The sequence below is a fragment of the Scardinius erythrophthalmus genome (genome assembly GCF_964197995.2).
Source record: "Scardinius erythrophthalmus genome assembly, chromosome: 1".
Taxonomy (NCBI): Eukaryota; Metazoa; Chordata; class Actinopteri; order Cypriniformes; family Leuciscidae; genus Scardinius; species Scardinius erythrophthalmus.
The window spans coordinates 608,038-627,901 of NC_138221.1; the positions used below are offsets into that span (position 1 = coordinate 608,038).

A 19,864-nucleotide genomic window follows, 5' to 3' on the forward strand; every position below is an offset into this window, starting at 1 on the left:
TGCTGTTTTGCGTGTTGGGCTTAATCACGCTCGGCAGCGCTCGTGGATGAGTCATGTTTTCATTGCGGGAACATGATCATTGCGATGTTTATTTATTGAGACTCAATGATCTCTGTGTGAGAGTCCCCTCTGCCACACCCCAATCTATCTCTTCCTCGAGAGGGGATACTTTGGCATAATTCTGACAAGCTTTCCTCGGGCCACACCCCCCTCCACATCGCAAACTGTGGGGCTTCCGTGTGTGCCTGGTTCCTCTCGGGGACCCAGTGTTTTCATTCGGGACTCATGTCACTCACAGCATCACAAGGTGGGCTTGATTCTTCTGGAAATGAGGATTCGACTGCGTTGCCTCCCTCGGGAGTGTCAGCGTTAGTCGAGTCAGATCCAGAGCTGATGGCTATGCTTTCCCGGGCAGCTGAAAGCATCGGTTGGAGTGGCGCCGCCCTCCCCCCGAGCGCTGTAGGCTTACGATTGGTTCCTGGATGCGTGTTGTTCTACAGCACTTGCTCCCAGTGCCTTTCTCCTGGACGTGCATCAGGACGCCTCCGGCTCACGAGGGTCCCCGTGACTTATCGCGGCCCGCGGGCATCCTTCGCTGCACTCGATCGCATGGCGATCATGGGCTGTATATTCTCTGTCACTATCATGGCACAGGCATGCAGTGCTGTGTGTCGCCAGGCTGCCATGGAACGCTGGTCCTTCCCTGGCCAACACTGACAGAACGCGGAAACTCGACCACGCCCCCACGCAGGGACGCTATGCCTCCCATGTCCGGGCTGGTCGATCCGCCACGCACACTACTGACCTCACTCTACGGCCGACATCGGTACCTGTGTGATCCCGGGCCAGGTGATGTCCACAGGTGTGGTCCAGGAATAGGCTCAGCAAGGTTGATGTGAGGGGATCTGAGAATTCATTTTCTCAGCTCCCCCATGTCTCAGGCTGGGCTCCTCGGCGGTGGGGTTGAGGACTGTACCCTACAGTCTTCGACCCCCCAGAAGCAGACTGAGGCCTTCTGCACCAACGGTCATCCGTCCATGCGGTCTCCTTAGTCTGCTTCCCACCGAGGCCGCCTCCCTGCGGCTCCTCCCCTCGAGCCTTCACCGGCCTGAGCAGGAGGAGGATGCAGGAGGGCGGCACTGCCCGTCTCTGCCCCTTAGCTGGCCAAACGCCGGGCTAAACAGCACTCTCGAGATGGGCAGCTTGGAGTTAGGGCTCAGTTCTTCTCAGGAGCTGGTAGCAGGACCACTCCTTCCCCCGGTGGAGGGCCTGGGGAGAATTTCTTGTTTCAAGAACTGATGCCCCTTCCTCCGAGCCCCAAGAGGCTGTGGATGACAGGGCGCGCCGCTCACGAGCCTCACCACTCTCGTCCCCCTCTGTCGCCAGACCCCTGCCAAAGCACACCCCCATGGAACGCTGGTCCTTCCCTTGCCTCCTCTGGCAGGACGCAGCTAATGACCGTGCCCCCGCACCGGGCCGCTATAAGCGAGCGAGCACGCGCAGTCACTGCTGACTTGTCTTCGCCAGTTCGAGGACAAGAGTGCGGTTCCACTGAAACTATTTCAGAGGCTCCTGGGGCAAGTATGCGTTTCCTGGAATTCGGGCCGGCTAACTCTCATGTGATCCTGAGACCCCGGCCTGGATATGTGCCCAAGGTTCCCACCACACCCTTTCGAGACCAGGTGGTGAACCTGCAAGCGCTGCCCTTGGAGGAGGCAGACCCAGCCTTGGCACTGCTCTGTCCAGTACGCGCCCTCCGTGCTTATGTAGACAGAACGCAGTGTTTCAGGATCTCAGACCAGCTCAGACCAGTTCAGTCTCGGCTCCTCAGCGAAGACATATCTGCATGTTGCCAGCGTACTTCCTTATATACCCACGGGGTGGGGCTGAGTTACGCTATGCAAATTCCGCAGACCCATGGCATTTCTTTGCCATTGGCTCGTTTTGTATACTCGAAGGTGAGAGGCTTTCTAAGCGAAACCCCATTCGTAGTCATCCGACATAACGTCTCCGTTCCCTACTCAGGTAACGAGGGTTACATACGTAAACGAGATGTTCTGCTTTACTCTCTCCAGCCTTGAGAAATATATCAGATCCAGACTCCTTTATCAACACTACAAATGCTCTGGAAGATCTGGGATGTATTTCTCAAGCACCACTGATTTAACTTCCGCCTCCCTGAACTTCTGGACCACTTTGCTAAAACACTTGAGCGAGTCGTTTTCGACCAACTATCTCCATTTCTCACGCAGAACATCCTCCTGGACAACAACCAGTCTGGCTTCAGAAGCGCCACTAAACTGAGACGGCCCTGCTCTCGGTTATTGAAGCTCTGAGACTGGCAAGAGGAGCCTCCGAATCCTCAGTTCTCCTCTTGCTGGATCTGTCTGCTGCTTACAGTTAACCACCAAGAAGAGCATCTCAGGAACAGTGCTTCAAGTCTGACCTCTCAGTGGCTCCTTCAGGGTGTCGTGAGGTGTTTAAGACCCAATATCTAGCTCTCGGTTATTGAAGCGGCTTCTCAACTACAACTCGCTTCAGTGGACTTACAGATACATTACCAGCTCATGAAGGGGAATTAACATATTCCTAACACACATCTCAGGAAAGGAGACTTATTAAACACAACTGCAGAGGTTTATTAAGAAAATTATAGCAACCATTCAAAATGAAAAAAGATGCTAAAAACAGGAATGAACAGACAAGATCCAAGAATCCTCAAATCAGCTCCATCACACAGAACAGAGAGAGATTATACAGTCTGAGTCTGTCCATTACTGTATTAATATTATATTTAAAGCAGTTTACATATGAAGCGCAAGAGAATGACTTTCAACACTGTAGGCAAATATATCCATAACATCCATATAAATGAAAATAAATCTGGCTTTTTATATGTAATAAAAGAACATTTTAATCTAAACTTGATTATGTCACTATAAGTGCTCAGAGTTTTTTCTCTGTTTTCTGAGAAGAAGAAAATAAAACAATGAACAATCATCTGTAAGTTTCTTCTATTGTAAATATTGCTGCAGATTGGCTGTAAACTCATCAGTATTTTATTCTAATATTGTCGGCATCTCTATTTCCTCTGGGTGCTTCGAGTCCTTCCTCCCTGCAAAATAAAAGCATTGACTGACCTCTCGTATGTGTTTTTATCATGATTGCAGATTGTTCCAGATCAGATGAGTGTGAATCATCAGATTGTGTGCGGCTCAAAACTCACCAGCTCTTCTTGCACAGATGATCTGAAGAAGAATCACAGTAGGAGCAGCAAACACTGCCATCCCAACAATACTCACAATCACTGCAGGAAACATGAGAGGAAGAAGAGAAACTGTACATGACTGAAGTCAAGGGTATTCAACTATCAACAGTTATTGATGAAGCATTTACAGACTGACTGATAGTTTAATGTTATAAAGCTGTCAGTATAAATGAACGTGTCGTACCTCTGTATAATGATCCAGCAGTCACACTGACTTCAGTTTCTGATGCTGGATCAGCTGGATCTGTGGATCACGTCTGTTAGTTCAGTTCAACACATAATGCCACATATACACAACATCATCATCACATAATACTGGAGCTTCACATCACAGAAATGATGAATATGTGCACGAGTCTGTCATCTATTATCTTCTTACTTCACTCTCAAGCTGTCAGGAGGAGAATGACTATCGCCATTCACCAAAAATAAATCTATTTATACAGTGATCATGTGATCATGAACCTTGTGTAGGAGCTGCTGCTGTAGTTCGGCTTGATGTCTTCTCAGAGTTTGAGCTTCTGACTGGAGTCAGTGTTGGTGAAGCGACTGGATCTGCAGAAGATGAATGTTTCTTACGTGATAGCAATAACGGTGTACATCCCTCCTTCGGCCAATGCGACTAATGCTTGTGAACATATTAATACTGTTACAGCCAGGATGCAGCTAAAATATCCTCAATCACTGATTATTATCTCTGGTGATTTTAACCAAGCATCTCTACAAAATACTCTCCCCACGTTTACTCAGTATGTGGACTGTGATACGAGAGACAATAAAATATTAGACTTGTTTTATGCAAATGTGAAAGAAGCCTATAGATCCTCACTGCTTCCTCCATTGGGACGATCGGATCATAACCTTGTTTACATTAGGTCTGTTTATGTGCCGGTTGTGAGGAAGCAACCGCCAGTAAAGAGAACAGTTCAGATATGGTCTGATTCAGCATATGAAGCATTAATGGACTGTTTTGAAACAACCGATTGGGAGGTTCTGTGCAAATCACATGAAGAGGACATTGATAGTTTAACTGAATGTATTACAGATTATATTAACTTCTGTGTTGAAAACACAGTACCTACCAAAAAGATCAAATGTTATTCAAACAACAAGCCTTGGGTCACCTCTGAGTTAAAAGTACTATTAAACAAGAAAAAGAGGGCCTTTCTAGTGGGTGATAAGGATGAGCAAAAGAGAGTACAGAGGTTACTAAAAGTTAAAGTTAGAGAGGGGAAAGAGAGTTATAAGTTAAAAACGGAACAGAAACTACAACAAAAGAATGTGAGAGGTGTTTGGAAAGATCTAAATATGATGTCTGGACATGAAAATAAAGTAAGGAGGTATATTGCCCCTGGTGGTCAGACATGGGTAGATGGATTAAATTTATTTTTTAATAGATTTGATGCTGGGTCTAATGATGATCTTGAACATCTCCCACTAAGTAGCTTACCACAGAGCTCTCCACTATATCTACCCCCAGCTATTAGCTCATCCTTTTCTCCCATTTCTCCCATTTGTGAATATATTCCTGGCTTTTCTATGTCAGTTGAACAAGTAAGAAATGGGTTAAGGAGAATTAAGATAAATACATCTCAAGGTCCGGATGGCATTAATCCTAGAGTCCTTAAGGCCTGTGCTGATCAGATTTGTAGGGTGGTTCACTATATTTTTAATTTGAGTCTGCGCTTGGAGAAATTACCTGTTTTATGGAAGACATCATGCATAGTACCCGTACCCAAGTTAACAAATCCCAAGGAGTTCTCACCTTATAGACCAATAGTTTTAACGTCACAGTTAATGAAGGTGTTTGAGAGACTAGTACTAGATCATTTAAAGTCAGTATTGTGTAGTGCTGTGGATAAACTTCAGTTTGCTTATAAAACCGGTGTTGGGGTTGACGATGCACTTATATACCTCTTGCATAAATCTTTAAGTCATTTAGAGACCTCGGGCAGTACTGTCAGAATCACTTTCTTTGACTTCTCTAGTGCGTTTAATACTATTCAGCCCTCACTACTGCAAAGTAAGATGGAAAATGTTGGAGTACATCATGGTATGGTAAATTGGATAATTGACTATCTTTCCAATAGACCACAGTATGTGAGGATGCAGGACTGTGTCTCTCAAGTAGTGAAGTGCAGCACTGGAGTCCCTCAGGGAACGGTTTTAGCTCCATTTTTGTTCACTTTTTATACGTCAGATTTCCAGTATAATTCTAAATCCTGTCACCTTCAGAAATTTTCTGACGACTCCGCAATTGTTGGCTGTATAACGGACCATGATGAGAGTGAATATAGGGAGTTGTTAAAGAGTTTTGTGGACTGGTGTGAGAAAAATTGTCTCAGGCTAAATGCTAGTAAGACAAAGGAAGTTGTAGTTGATTTTAGTAGATTTCCTCAGCAAGTGGTACCAGTAAAAATAAGAGAGTCAGAAGTTGAGATTGTAAAAACTTACAAGTATTTGGGTGTGTATTTGAATAATAAGCTCAATTGGTCTGACAACACAATGCAAGTCTATAAGAAAGGTCAAAGTCGTATTCATTTGTTAAGGCGACTGAGGTCCTTTGGTGTAAGTCATGTACTACTTAAGACCTTCTATGACTCTGTGGTCTCATCTGTGATCTTGTACTCTGTCACAAGTTGGGGAGGGGGACTGCTAGAAAAGGAGAAGAATAAGTTAAATAAACTGATAAAGAAGGCAGGTTCTGTTGTAGGGAGTGTGTTACCCAACTTAGAGGTGATAATACAGGATAGAATGATCGGGAAACTCTCTTCTATGATGAAGTATGATTGTCATCCCCTAAATGAAATAGTTCGTGATTTTATGAGTACTCACAGTTTAAGATTAATCCATCCACGCTGTTACAGGGAGCGTTATAGGAAGTCTTTTTTTCCTACTGCAATTAAGTTGTATAATCAGTGTTATTCAAGATGACATACTTTTTATGATTTATGTTTTTGTATAATCACAATGCTTTGCGACTTGATACTGGAGAATGAGTCTTGTGTTGTTTGGGAATGTTGTTTTAAAGTTGTTTTAATCTATTCATTGTATGGTTGTGCTGCTGCGACACCTAAATTTCCCTCTGGGGATTAATAAAGTTAATCAATCAATCAATCAGACGCATCATCTGTAGGACATTAACATCATATGTTCATATCGATCATCACATGCAGTTTGTGTTCCATCATCACAGTTTACAGTGGCAGTAGTTGAGAAGAGACTGTAGGGGAGAGTGGGGTGAGTTGTGCCAGTTTTTACTCAAAGTGACTTTAAAGTGAGGCCATGACAGTAATGCCTTCAACTTAAGGATGTACATGTATTTCAGGATGTTGTGCATCCCTGAGAATAATAACTTTGGATCTGAAATAAATAGTTTCAGAAATATAGCTTTTGGGAAAAAAGTGGTCTCATGGCACAACTTGCCCCTGGTGCGGGGAAAGTTGTGCCTTTTGGGGAAATATGTTGGGGTAAATTGTGCCAGTGCTTTCTGAAGTAAAACAGAACATTTTACTGTTATGAACCGTATGCTATATGAAAGCAAGACAAATTCAATACAAAATGACTAATTCAAGGTTTATTTAGATATTGTCACCCTGGAATACCATAGCATGTGTTTTTCCTATATGGTCAATTGCATAGGGATTTTGTATTGAACACAACTCTGGATCACAGTGTCACAGAGACAAGGGGGCGGGCTCATTTTACTCAGACGACCAATCAGTCTCTCAGGATCATTGTGAAGCTATCAAGCTACGCCCTAGCAACCATTTAGAGCACCATAGCAACACAATATATGATATTTGTGATTCATTTCAGGCAAAAAGGCTTTGGCAATAGATGCCTGTTGACAGAACGCTGTCTGTCAATTATGTAACATAAGAATAAAGTGACTAGGCTAATTTCTAAACATCTTATTGTGACTTAGGCCACTTAAAAACTGAATAAAACTTCTCTTTATTAACATAGTGCAAACTCAAAACTGAAATCAGTGTTAGCTAAATTAAACAAATAGCAGGCAGGCCTAAGTCAAACACTGATGAGGCATGCCCATCTCCTCACTTCTCAAGATTATCCCCTGTGAGTATGTAGGTCTAGGTGGTCTGGATCTGGCACAACTTAACCCAGGCCCTTTGGCACAAATCACCCCAGACCCACAAGTTTGAATAATTAGCATGATCCAGCAGTTAAGAGCTAACATCATGCTAACTGAATAGACTCATTGTGTAGCCTACTAAAGCACAAAAACATGTGTGAAATGTTTTCAAACTTGTCTATAATTGTCCAGACACTACAATCAAAAAACCTTAATCATAGAAAATTTACTTTGAAAGGGAAAAAACAGTTTTTTGCACTAAAATGTGCTTAACTCTCATGCCATGTATCTCTCTTCTTTGGAGGATGAGTAAAATTGATTGCTTTTCAAAATTATGTGGTCACATGACCAAATTATTCTATGGTTTTCCAGAACAAGGGGTGGAACTACTTCCCCCCCTGGCACAAATCACCCCACTCTCCCCTACTGTATTACTGTATAACTGTATTACTGTGTTACTGTATAATTTATTCCTGGTTTATATGAGAGTGAAACACAGTTGAGCTTCTGCAAATAAACCTTCAGCTTGAATGAAGGACATAAGCCTTATAATTCCTAAAGCCGACCTCCTACATGGGTCATACTAGGCTTTAATACACTCGTCTGATTTATGCAATATATCATGTATGACCCATGTAGGAGGCCAATATTGGGGATTATAAGGATTGTTATGCAGTTTATGACTTTGACCACTAATATTTTACAACTCCAAAACGTATGAAGCCATCAGAAAGAGTAGAGCCAATCTCAGGGATTAAAGTGAAAAAAATTCTTCTGACTGAAATTTTTTTTTTAGGCCAAGTCATATTCCTTTAACTTTTTAAATAGTCGAGACCAATAGCGTTTTAAGGGGAGATGTTTTAAACCGCTTTAATATTGCCAGTAGGCGTATTTTAAAAGCTATATTTTAATCTATATGTTGCCTTTGGCTTGCTCAGTTGGGGATATTTGGGGATATTTAATTTAATTAATCAATCAACGATACTATTGATGAGCATTACCAAACGTAGACGTTCCACTAGAAACAAACATTGATGTATTGTTCTAATTTATTGCTGTGAAGCTGCTTTGATACAACCTGTGTTGTGAAAAGCGCTATATAAATAAACTTGACTTGACTTGACTTGACTCTATGAAAACCAGGCATGGAACATACTAATATAATTAATAATTTGCATATATATATATATATATATGCAAATTATAACACGTTTACACAAAATTTGTTAACACACAAGTAAGTTACTTTTCCCCTTTACTTAACATAAATTGTAAGAATATGACTAATAGTAAAGACTAGTACTAATAAATACAGTGCTATGCATAAGTTTAGACACCCATGCTAAAGTTGACTAAAAAGAGGAATAAAAAATCATCTTTTGGAAATTGAACTTAAAGGTATAGCGGAGGATCTTTCAGAATTTTAGATAAGTCCCGCCCTCTCCACTTTTTGAAAAGTTTGATTAATTCACCAGAATGATTGACAATTAGGAGGACCAATAGTATAGGGTATCCACCCGGAAGTAAAAAGATCCTCCGCTATACCTTTAATGCCTTAATTAAAAAAATTAGGAAAAATCCAACCTTTAAGGACACCAATTTTCTTTGTGAATGAATAATGTATCGTAAATAAATAAATGTTCTTCACCCCTATGTTAAATTCCCATAGAGGCAGGCAGATTTTTATTTTTAAGTATTTTTTTTATTTATTTTTTAGGATACTATGAATCCTGATAAAGTTCCCTTGGCCTTTGGAATTAAAATAGCCCCACATCATCACATAGCCTTCACCATACCTAGAGATACTTTCCATAAGATCATCTCTCAATGCAAATCAAACTAGCTATTAGGCTAACTGAAATACAACCATGCCAATCTCTAGGTATGGTGAAGGCTGTGTGATGATGTGGGGCTATTTTAATTCCAGAGGCCAAGGGAACTTTATCAGGATGCATAGTATCCTGGATCCATGAAGTAACTGGCCTTTAAAAATAAAAATCTGCCTGCCTCTATGGGAATTTAACATAGGGGTGTCCAAACTTATGCACCCTGTATTTTAAGGAAGAACATTTATTTATTTACGATACATTATTCATTCACAAAGAAAATTGGTGTCCTTTAAGGTTGGATTTTTCCTAATTTTTCAAATTAAGGCATTAAGTTCAGTTTCCAAAAGATGATTTTTTATTCCTCTTTTTAGTCAACTTTAGTATGGGTGTCTAAACTTATGCATAGCACTGTAAACATTAGGCCTAGGCTAAAGCTATTAAATAGCAGTCCCAACAGTGGCGGCTTGTCCATAGGGGGCGCTGGGGCGCCGCCCCCATCAACATTTCAGAAATTAACATGTGTAAAAACATTATATTAAAATGAAAAAAAAAATAATAATAATAATAATAGTTTACTCATGTGCCGGCTGGTAGTAAGAGCCTCAGAATGTAATAAAAACTGTCTTTAATCGATTAACTATTTACTATGTTTTTCAATACGTTTCATGGGCGAGGGACGGGTGTCTATGTGAGTACACAAATTCTCGGGCAGCATGTGACCTGAAGCTGGTCTCTGATTGGTTTCTTAAAGATCCTCCTCGGGGCGCAAGTCGTTGCGTCCCTGGCCAATCATAATTGGATACATGTTATTTTATCCAATCTGATTGGTTCTCGTCACCTGTCATTCAACTGTACGCGGCGGAAAATAACCAACCTTGCCTGCTACTACGCTGATCACTTTTTATTACGCAATGGCAGCAGTTAATCCAAATTCTGTTATTTATTTACAAAAAAACCCTTTCTCAATACTTTCGCTTGAAGAAAAAAAAAAGATTAAGGATCTCGGACCGGAACAACCAGATGTACACATCCAGCAGCAGGCAAGTGACAGAGGACGAAGCATGGTAACGTTAAGTGTGTGCGCCATGGTGATGCAGGATTGACTGACAGCAGATGAACTCTGACACGGTGGGCATCGCAGTACAACAGCCACGTTACAACAAACAAATGCTAACTTATGAGACGTTGAAGAGAGACCGGAATATGATGGCAGACATCGCAAACATATGTTTCAATGTGCAGTTTTTTGCACATTGAAACATATGCTTTTCTGCTGAAGGAAGCATGAAGTGCTCTAATGTCCTGGATGTCCAGAGTCAACGCAGCCGTCTACCAGGACATTTAGAGCAGTGGTTTTCAAACTGTGGGTCGCGACCCACTTGTGGGTCGCACAGTGAGAAAAGGTGGGTCGCACAAAGGCACTTAGCTGCAGCTAAATTTACATTATGATGAGTGAAACAAAACCAGTCCGATTAATGACCAAACGACTCTTAAGTGAGTTTTAGCGCCCGCCAAAGTGAATTTTTGTCCCGCCAAAATCTTATTTGATCGGTGAGTAATTAGATGAACTGCTTGTCACAGTGCATGTTTAACTGAAAGAACGTCGAGCAGAGAGAGAGACTCGGTCGCGCGCGCGCTCTCTCTCTCTCTCTTCGGAGCCAGGCGAAAGTGTAAACAAGACTTCACCGTCTCCAAACTAAGCGCTGTCTTGCTCTCTCTCTCCCTCGCACATATTAATCAAAATAAATCAACATGGTGGTAAAAGGTCGGAAGACCAAAGTTTCATGTGGAGTATTCGGAGATTTTTTTCCTGAATTACTGCTGGGTGTGAATTGTGCTAAATAAGTTGCCTTATCTTCTCTGAAAAGCGTCCCAGACATTCAGCTGACATAAAACAACACTTTAATTAAACGAAAAAAAAAAAAAACTATCCAGTGATGAAATGTTTTCTGTGTTGACACAAATCTTGAATGTCCGTGTCCTACATGCTGGAATAATCACACAACGCGCATGACACGTCCAATTCGCGAACTAATGACTCCTTTGAACCGATTCATTTTAATGAATGGTTGAAACAACTGATCTTTCCAACAGTGAACTCAGGAGACGTCTGAATCGGTGTATAATCAGTAACACTTCACAATAAGGTTCTATTTATTACATACATTACATAAAAAGTACAGTTTGCTTACTCAAGCTTAAGCTTTAAAATAAATAAAACCCCTTGTTTTTTTTGAAAAGCATATGAAATTTTTCCACAGAGTGCTATCAAGAATCGATAAGAGAATCGGATCGACAATCAGAATCGTCAATGGCATTATTATTATTGATAAAATCTTATCATTTCCCATCCCTATGTGAAGACGGTAAAATTATAATCAAACATTAAAGAACATTCATGTTTTTTTTTAAGTTTTTTTTTTTTAAATGAAGTTTAAAATATTTTGCTAACATGAGGTCTTGTCACTGTCAGTCTTTTTACATCAGTGCAAAACTAGGGTATATTAAGACATCAGCATGCATTGATTAATCCCATGGCATGTAGAAAAAAAAAATAAAAAATGTGCGACCAAATCATGCTGGTGCGACCAACTGAGAAAGTTGGTAGCACCAGTGCAAGTGGGTCTTGAGATTGATTATACTTGTCTAGGTGGGTCCTCGAATGAAAAAGTTTGGGAACCCCTGATTTAGAGCACGTCAGGCTTCCTTCAGCAGAAAAGCTTTATGAAGATGCTTTATGAAGATGAAGATGATTTTCAGAAGGATTTTCACCTGCCCACACTGCCAAAATAACCAAAACCTGGTTCAATGACCATGGGATTACTGTGTAACTACTACAGTGTGATTTCATATAATATTCTAATTTTGATTTTGTGGGTTCCATAAGCTGTAAGCCATAATCATCAAAATTATAACAAATCAATGCTTATAATATCTCACTTTGCAAGCAATCAGCCTTTTTTATAAAATTAGTTTCACATTGAAGAATTCCTAAAATAATTGAACTTTTCCATGATATTCTAATTTTTGGAAAGGGTCTGTATAAAGGAGAGCAACATTATGTTCAAGTAGGAAACATGCTTTTTGTTACTACTTTGTTGGTCTGAAATGTAAATAAAAAGAGATCAAAATAGCTTTTTAGTTTCTGCTTTGTATTTTGCCAAGCCCCCCCCCCCCCCCCCCAAAAAAAAATGCGCCCCCACAAAAATAATTATCACCAGCAGCCACTGAGTCCCAAACTAGTTTTTGTTAATACAATGTTGGTATGAGCCACTACAGTCATTTAAAAATATAAAAAATAACACAAAGAAAAATAGTGGCATTTTGGGGTTATATGGAAACGACAGTTACCATGGTGAATACACAATATTAACAATAACTGTTAATGAAACATGGAAACTGGTGAATAGAATGAGAATCATACCTGCATTACTTTTATTTCGTGTAATTTACAACGTAACGGCGTTGCATGCTCGTAGTTTCTTTTGCACTTGATCAGTGAAGCAATACAGCGCGCGCCGCCGCATTTGCGCGTGCAATTGAGTGTGCGCTACGAGAACAGGATAACGGCTGACAGGACAAGAAAGTCCGTTTTTCTGAGGTGAAAAACTTTATTTCAGCGTACACTTATGTCACTGCCTGCCTGGTAGTTCCTATTGTGCTGGGTTTTCTGAAGTAGTCATGATTCGCCTCTCTTAACATAACATGCTCTAAACACGCACGCAGTGTGGAAAAGGAGGAGCGGGGGCGCGGGGAGCAAGGATCACAGCGCAAATTTGAACTATATCGATGTGATATGGTCTAATTCCATATCGCATTTAAAAAATATATCGATATATTTTTTATATCGATATCGCCCAGCCCTACCTGCATTATAAGTGTGTCACTGAAATATAGTTCTACCTCAGCGCTCAGCTGTAGCCTGACATGCACTTTCCGTGAGCGGTAATTGAAAACGCGGAGTGGACTATGAGCGGAGTGATTACAGAGTGCTTAGAGTGGAGAGAGGAACGTGCTTTTGCTCCACTCCAGGCTTTGATCACATCCCCCTCAGCAGGGTGAATACACCTCGTCTTTCCTTAATTTAAGACCTATTCAAACTAAAATTAAGATATTTATTACACTATTTGAGAAATGAAAGCCTATTTACGGCCTTAAAATTATGAAAAGTGAATTTAAGACTTTAAGGACAGACTGGAACCCGCAACGACGGAAATCCGTCATGGACTTGCTGCAATTAACGGAAATCCGTCGTAGCGACGGAGAACTTTAATCTCTGCAATCTGTGGAAGTTTTCACAAATCTGTCAGAAAAGAGTGTTTTCTCACCTGAATACTTGACAGTGTATCTGACTGAGGCCTCCAGTTGATTTCTGCGATAAAGGCGACATCTCCACTCTCTGTTGTCATCTTCATTCAGGAGTGTTGTAGTCAGAGTGATGATACAGAGATATTGATCTGATGATGAGTATAATATCTGATATCTGGAGTCTGTCTTCATATCATCACCAAACTGATTCACCCACAACAGCTCAAGTCCCTCATAACTGACCAAATCATCACAGGAGAGTCTAGTATACAACTGACAGGAGAGAGTCACAGAGCGGCCTGGACTGATCTCAGTCTGTGAGGATGAAGATGATGATGAAGATGATGATGATGATGAAGATGATGATGATGGAGACACTGAAACTGAACACAAGACACAAATCACAGACTCTTCAATCATCATCTGAGTTTAAAGGGAGAATCTACCCTTTTTAAATTGACCACATAATCATAAACTTACCATGAAGAACATGCAGAAAAACACCAGCATCAGGTTCTCGTTCTCCATTCACATATTGACTGCAGATGTATAATCCATAATCTTCTACTGTGACGTTCATGATGTTCAGAGAGCAGTAATACTTCAGACTCAGTCTCTCATGTCTCTCTGAGTCTTTATTCTTTATCCCTCCAGTAATCAGTTCAACTGGTGAAAGACTGAATCTGTTATAGTAGGTCCATCTAGTTGATTTGCAGTCAGAAAGAGCTTTATTACAGGACAGAAAGACATTTTCACCAGAACTGATGAACACATCCACTCCACTGGTTCCTGAAACACAGTATATCTCAGTGATCATTATGATATATATTAATAAGTGAAACATAAAACACACCAGCATAAAAAGCAGAAGTTTTAAATCATAGTATTTTTCCTGACTTAAAGCAAACAACACACTCTCCAGAATAAACTATTAGTCTTTATCAGAGAGCTGTTCAAATCACTGACACACTCTTAATATGAAGATAATTCTTCATCATCAGATGTTTGAGTGACACTATGTCCAGTATCAGGAATAATACAGTATGATCTGTGTGTATCAATACACAACTCTGAGATCACAACGTGAATGTGTGCAAGAATAAACTGAGCATGTTCAAATGAACTCTTTCCAGACTAATTCCGCTAAATGTCTTTAGAGAAAATACAGATTTCTTTACCTGTGAGAAGTGAAGAGAGAATGATCAGTCCCAGCAGACACAGATCACACTTATCAGCCATTTCCTGTTTCTGTCAGTCTTCCTCTTCATTATATATAGTTACAGCTCCTCCTTTAAACATCAGCAGCTCCTCCTGTGGTTATTAACTTCCTCTCATCTGACCAACCAACCATCACTGCTGAAATAAACATAAAGCCTAATGTTGCAGTGCATGATGGGAACCACCAATCAAAGCTCATCCATGACTCCCAAAATAATCATTATTGCTAATATAGCGTATAACTGTTGAGCTGAGTGAACCTGAAGGTAGTGATGGTGAGATGAAGCTTCATGAAGCTTTAAAGCTTTCCAGCCTGATGTGTGTAAAAGTGGTTGATTTCTCCAGGTTTGGAATGCACACAGCGACACCTGCTGGTCAATGCTGATATCATGCAGAACAAATCCTCAGTGGTGTGTTATGGAGATTAATCTGACTTCATGCAGGGCTGCCAATGCTGAGAATCAGGCAATCAACACTTTTCACTCGCTCTCACGACACACATCCAGTTTCTCACGCAGAGGAAAATCATGAAGCAAAGAGGACTGACACCGACAGACAAGGCTACTATTGATATGAAACACACTCTCAGCTCTCAGATTCTGTCCATTTTATCACAAAATTCAACAATAAATACGGTTTTGGCGCTTGTAAATGTGACGTGACAGATCTCTGTATCGCCTGAACCGATCATCTCTTACTCTTCACTACTAGTTAATAGCAAATAAACACGAATGAACAATAGGTGTGTTGAAAGATACAGTACAACTTACCGAAATGTATATCCCTCATATATCCCACATGGAAATAACCTACAGTATATAAACATATATGTTTTAATATAGGTTTTGATATAGGTTTTGAATATATGTGACATATATAAAATTGGCCGTTTTCCTATATTATATGTACATATATGTTCACATATATATGCACCTATATACAGTATGTGTGCATATATGCACCTATATATGCACCTATATATGCACCTATATATGCGTGCATATATGCACCTATATGTTCACCTACTATGAAGTTATGTATAAAAATGCATTAAGTACATAAATTCAAATACAAAGTTTGTATATTATTTACAGTTTTAATTTTTGCATTTCAAATTTCACAACTTTAACCAATCTCTAATTAAGTACTTAATAATAGCAAATGTACAGTCAATGTCTGTTAAATTAACTAAACATAAGTACAGAATACCTGCACATTTACAGTATTACTCATTAAACAAACACTGCACATCAAGATACGTGAATGATAGGAAATACAATCTTAGTATGTAATTTAGAACATGTAAAAATATCCACATTAAAAGACAATTGCTGTATGCCTTTATACTTAAAACTTATTTTACACATTACCAATTACATTTTATCCAAAGTGACTTAAAAATTAAGAGAACAATAGAAGCAACAAGTGCGGTGACAAGTCCCAGTTAGTCTAGCACAGTACACATAGCATTTTTTTTTTTTAACAAAGATTTAGTATTATTGAGTCAAGTGTTTATGAAAAGATGGATCTTTAGCAGTTTCTTGAAAATGTGTTGAGTTGGGCAGGTCATCCCACCAGCAGGGAACAGTCCAGGGAAAGGTCAGTGAAAGTGATTTTGTGTCTCTTTGGGATGATGGCACCACAAGGCGCCGTTCACTTGCAGAACACAAGCTTCTGGAGACACATAGATCTGAAGCAGTGAGTTTAGGTCTTGCTGCAGAATCTGGATCAGTTGCAGAGGTTTGACTGATGCTGGAAGGCCTGCCAGGAGAGCATTACAATAGTCCAGTCTGGATAGAACAAGAGCTTAGACAAGAAGTTGTGTGGCTCCGATAGGAAGGGCCGGATCTTTCTGGTGTTGTATAAGGCAAATCAGCAGGATCGCATAGTTTGGCTGAAACCATAAGCAGTTCTGTCTTGGCAAGGTTGAGTTGAAGGTGAAGGTCATTCATCCAGCAAGAATTGTCCATCAGGTAGGCTGAGATGCGAGCAGCAACCGTCAGTTCCTCTGGCTGGAATGAAAAGTAGAGATATATGTCATTAAGTGATAGGAAAAGCCATGTTTCTAAATGACAGAACCTAGTTACAATACAAAAAAAATAGATGGGTGAAATCTAACACAATCGTGGTCTTACTGTAGCAAAACCAAACCTTGTGCAGCTCCAGTGGCCTCACAAGGATCAAATGAATATTCATATCGGAAAATATAAAATAAAACAAATTACATGTTCTGCCACTTTTAGTGCAATCATATGGAATCAGAAGACAATATTTTAAATTACTTCTTCCCATACCTTGTTTGCCATGATCATTCTGCTTTCCACTTGACCTGAAATAAAAAAAAACAAAAAACAAAATTTAACAACTCAGTATTACATTTACACATGTCAGAATATGTTCCACTGGGACAATGCAAAACCTCAACTGACTTTATAAGCCTAATATATGCACATATGCATTATATAGCTACGTGTTGGCGAGCATGCAGCCAGAATATGCAATTTATTATGTGGTGTTCATATTCTAGTCTCATGTGTTTTCCTGTATCATCAACAAGTAACTTACAGTATTTACTGAATTCGTTTTCTTAACGGTCTTGATAGCCACGTTAACCCTTACGAAAATGGTTTAACCACAAAAAAAAAAAAAAAAAACCTTGGTAACGTTAGGTCTATTTGTAGTATAACTGTGGTTATTAAAAATGGTAATAAAAATCCGCCAAAACCGTGGTTACTATTTTTTAAGAGAAGAGTTTTCAGCTTCCAGACAGTGATTCAAAATGTCCCGCCATTTAAGAGATTGATTTACTGACAGATACTATCGCATATTAACAAAGATTTTATACACAATTAAACAGACTTTGATATGTATAACAAGTCTACGAAAGCTTGTTATAGGTCTTTTGAGGTGTGGGATATCTTTCTTAAAACAGATGGAAAATGTAAAGATTCATGCTACATTTTTAGTGTTTTGCCTCCAGCTCTCGCCAGTTAACTGAACATCATTTAGCTAACATGCTAACGTTAGCTTGAAAACTGTAACGTAAACTTAACACAAATCATGTAATATGAAATATCGTTCACATGTAGACTCTTACCTCAGCCGGTGATCGGTTGGCATGATGTCCGCTGTAACGAACCAGGCTCACTGAAAAGGGCGTTATTTCCGAAGAATCCAAACCATTGATATATATGACATTATATAGATCAGTGATCCAAGCGGACTGACTGACAACAGGGCTCCAGCTCACAGCTGCTCTCGACGAATACGATTGCTTTGAACCACTGTTAATCTCACAATCCACTTCACGAGAGTAGACTGAATTCAAATCTCCCGCTTACAGATCCAAACTCGACTGAACAGCTAACCGTTGTGGGCGGGACTAAACAGCGGAAACGTAATGGCGGCGAATTTGAATCTGCGTCATCGCGCGCACACACACACACACACACACACACACACACACACACACACACACACACACAAAAAGCCCTGAATAAAAAATAAATAAATAAATAAAAAAAGCCCTGAATGTGCAGCAACGGAGATTTGGAAAAATATTAATAAAATATATATCAAATTATGGGAGAATAAGACAATGAAATAATGATCAAAATGAGCATCTATTTACAAGACAAGATTAAAAGACTATAGCCTATGCAATAAAAAAGAATTCAATACAGGCCTACTATAGCCTATAGCCTATCTGTTCAATATGATGGACAGTAGGCTACTGTATGTACAAATACTATTATTTAACCTTAAAAAAACTCACTTTAACCCCCACATGCTTAATAATCTGTAAGGACAACATATTGAATAGATGCAGATTTCTGCAGTTAAACCTTCTTTTCTTTGTTTTCTAATTTCACAGAAAAAATCTGTAAAACATTACTTTGTAAAAATACAGACAAGTTCCTTTTAAAAAACGTAAAATTGATGTAAAACCAAAATACAAGCAATTACCGGTAAATTTAATAGTGGACCTTAAATTACAGTAAATATCTGTAAAATAACAGGCATTCACTATAATGACAAAACGGTAAAATCCTTTAAAAAAACAAAACAAAAACAGACCATTACCTGTAAAATTACACTTTTTTTTACAGTGTAGGCAACATAAATAAAAGCCCAAAATGTAGAAATGTACATTATTTATTTACTTAACAACAATCAAATAGTACAAGAACAAAAATAAGACAAAAAAAACTGAACAGAAAAAAAAATGATATCTTTTTGATCTTCTCAGCTCTGTGAGCTTCGAATAGATAGATGTGCCTATCAGAGCTAGGCATCATGTATGACAGTTGCCAAAGTGAGATATGAGCTACAAAATGACCAGATCCTGCCATGAGCTATATAGGAGGCATATCTTGTATGTACATATAGGGCTTATATGTGGATATAAAGAAGCAATACAGGAGACCTATATGGCCTGTATATGCACATATATGCACCTCAGTTTTGCCTATATGTGGCATATATACGCATATATGCAGCATATATATTATCATATATGTGCATATATGCTGCATATAGGTTTCATATATGTGCATATATCCACATATAGGTTCTTTCCATGTGGGATAATATCCATCAGTCAGTGTTTTTCACCCGTGGAAGAGCTCAATAACAGCTGGAGAACACTATAACCTACACGTGACGTACATTTACCTCAGGAACATTAATGACCATAGCACGCTAGTAAACAAATTAGCTAGAGGAGTATTTTGCTAAATATGTGCGACAATATTCCGTATTTATTTATTTTTAACATATTTTTTACATATATCTTTAAAATATTATACCACTATAATAAAACCCTATTATATTTCATTTGAGTTGTTATTTTTAATCTTTAATAATAATAAAGGCTGTCAGGGCTTTATATTTACAGCATATGGGGAGATATTTTTTTTTTCTTGTGAAAAATGAACATGTATCTGTACCTAATATTTATCCAAATTAATCGATATTGAATCAAAATCGGATTCAAATCACAAGAAATTAAACATTTGTGCCTCCATCTAAGAGGCAGCGCAGTGAATCTGGCTGTTCTGGAGACAGAGCGTTCTGTGATAAGTGGTGACACTGTCTGTGATTACCACGGCAAGGTCATCATCACAGCATCTGAGGGGAGAGCTC

The 19,864-nt window shown here is 39.5% G+C and overlaps 1 protein-coding gene across 1 annotated transcript; it reads right to left on the reverse strand.

Annotated features, from left to right (window-relative positions):
- Positions 1-2,620: 2,620 nt before the first annotated feature.
- Positions 2,621-14,740, reverse strand: LOC308699630 (uncharacterized protein; the record flags this gene model as incomplete). The annotated part of the gene is made up of 6 exons (XM_081380526.1): positions 2,621-3,115; positions 3,227-3,307; positions 3,453-3,512; positions 13,522-13,884; positions 13,982-14,290; positions 14,680-14,740. 6 exons carry the CDS (start codon positions 14,738-14,740, stop codon positions 3,060-3,062), a joined length of 930 nt encoding a protein of 309 aa, XP_081236652.1. The 3' UTR covers positions 2,621-3,059.
- Between the last annotated feature and the right edge of the window lie 5,124 nt (positions 14,741-19,864).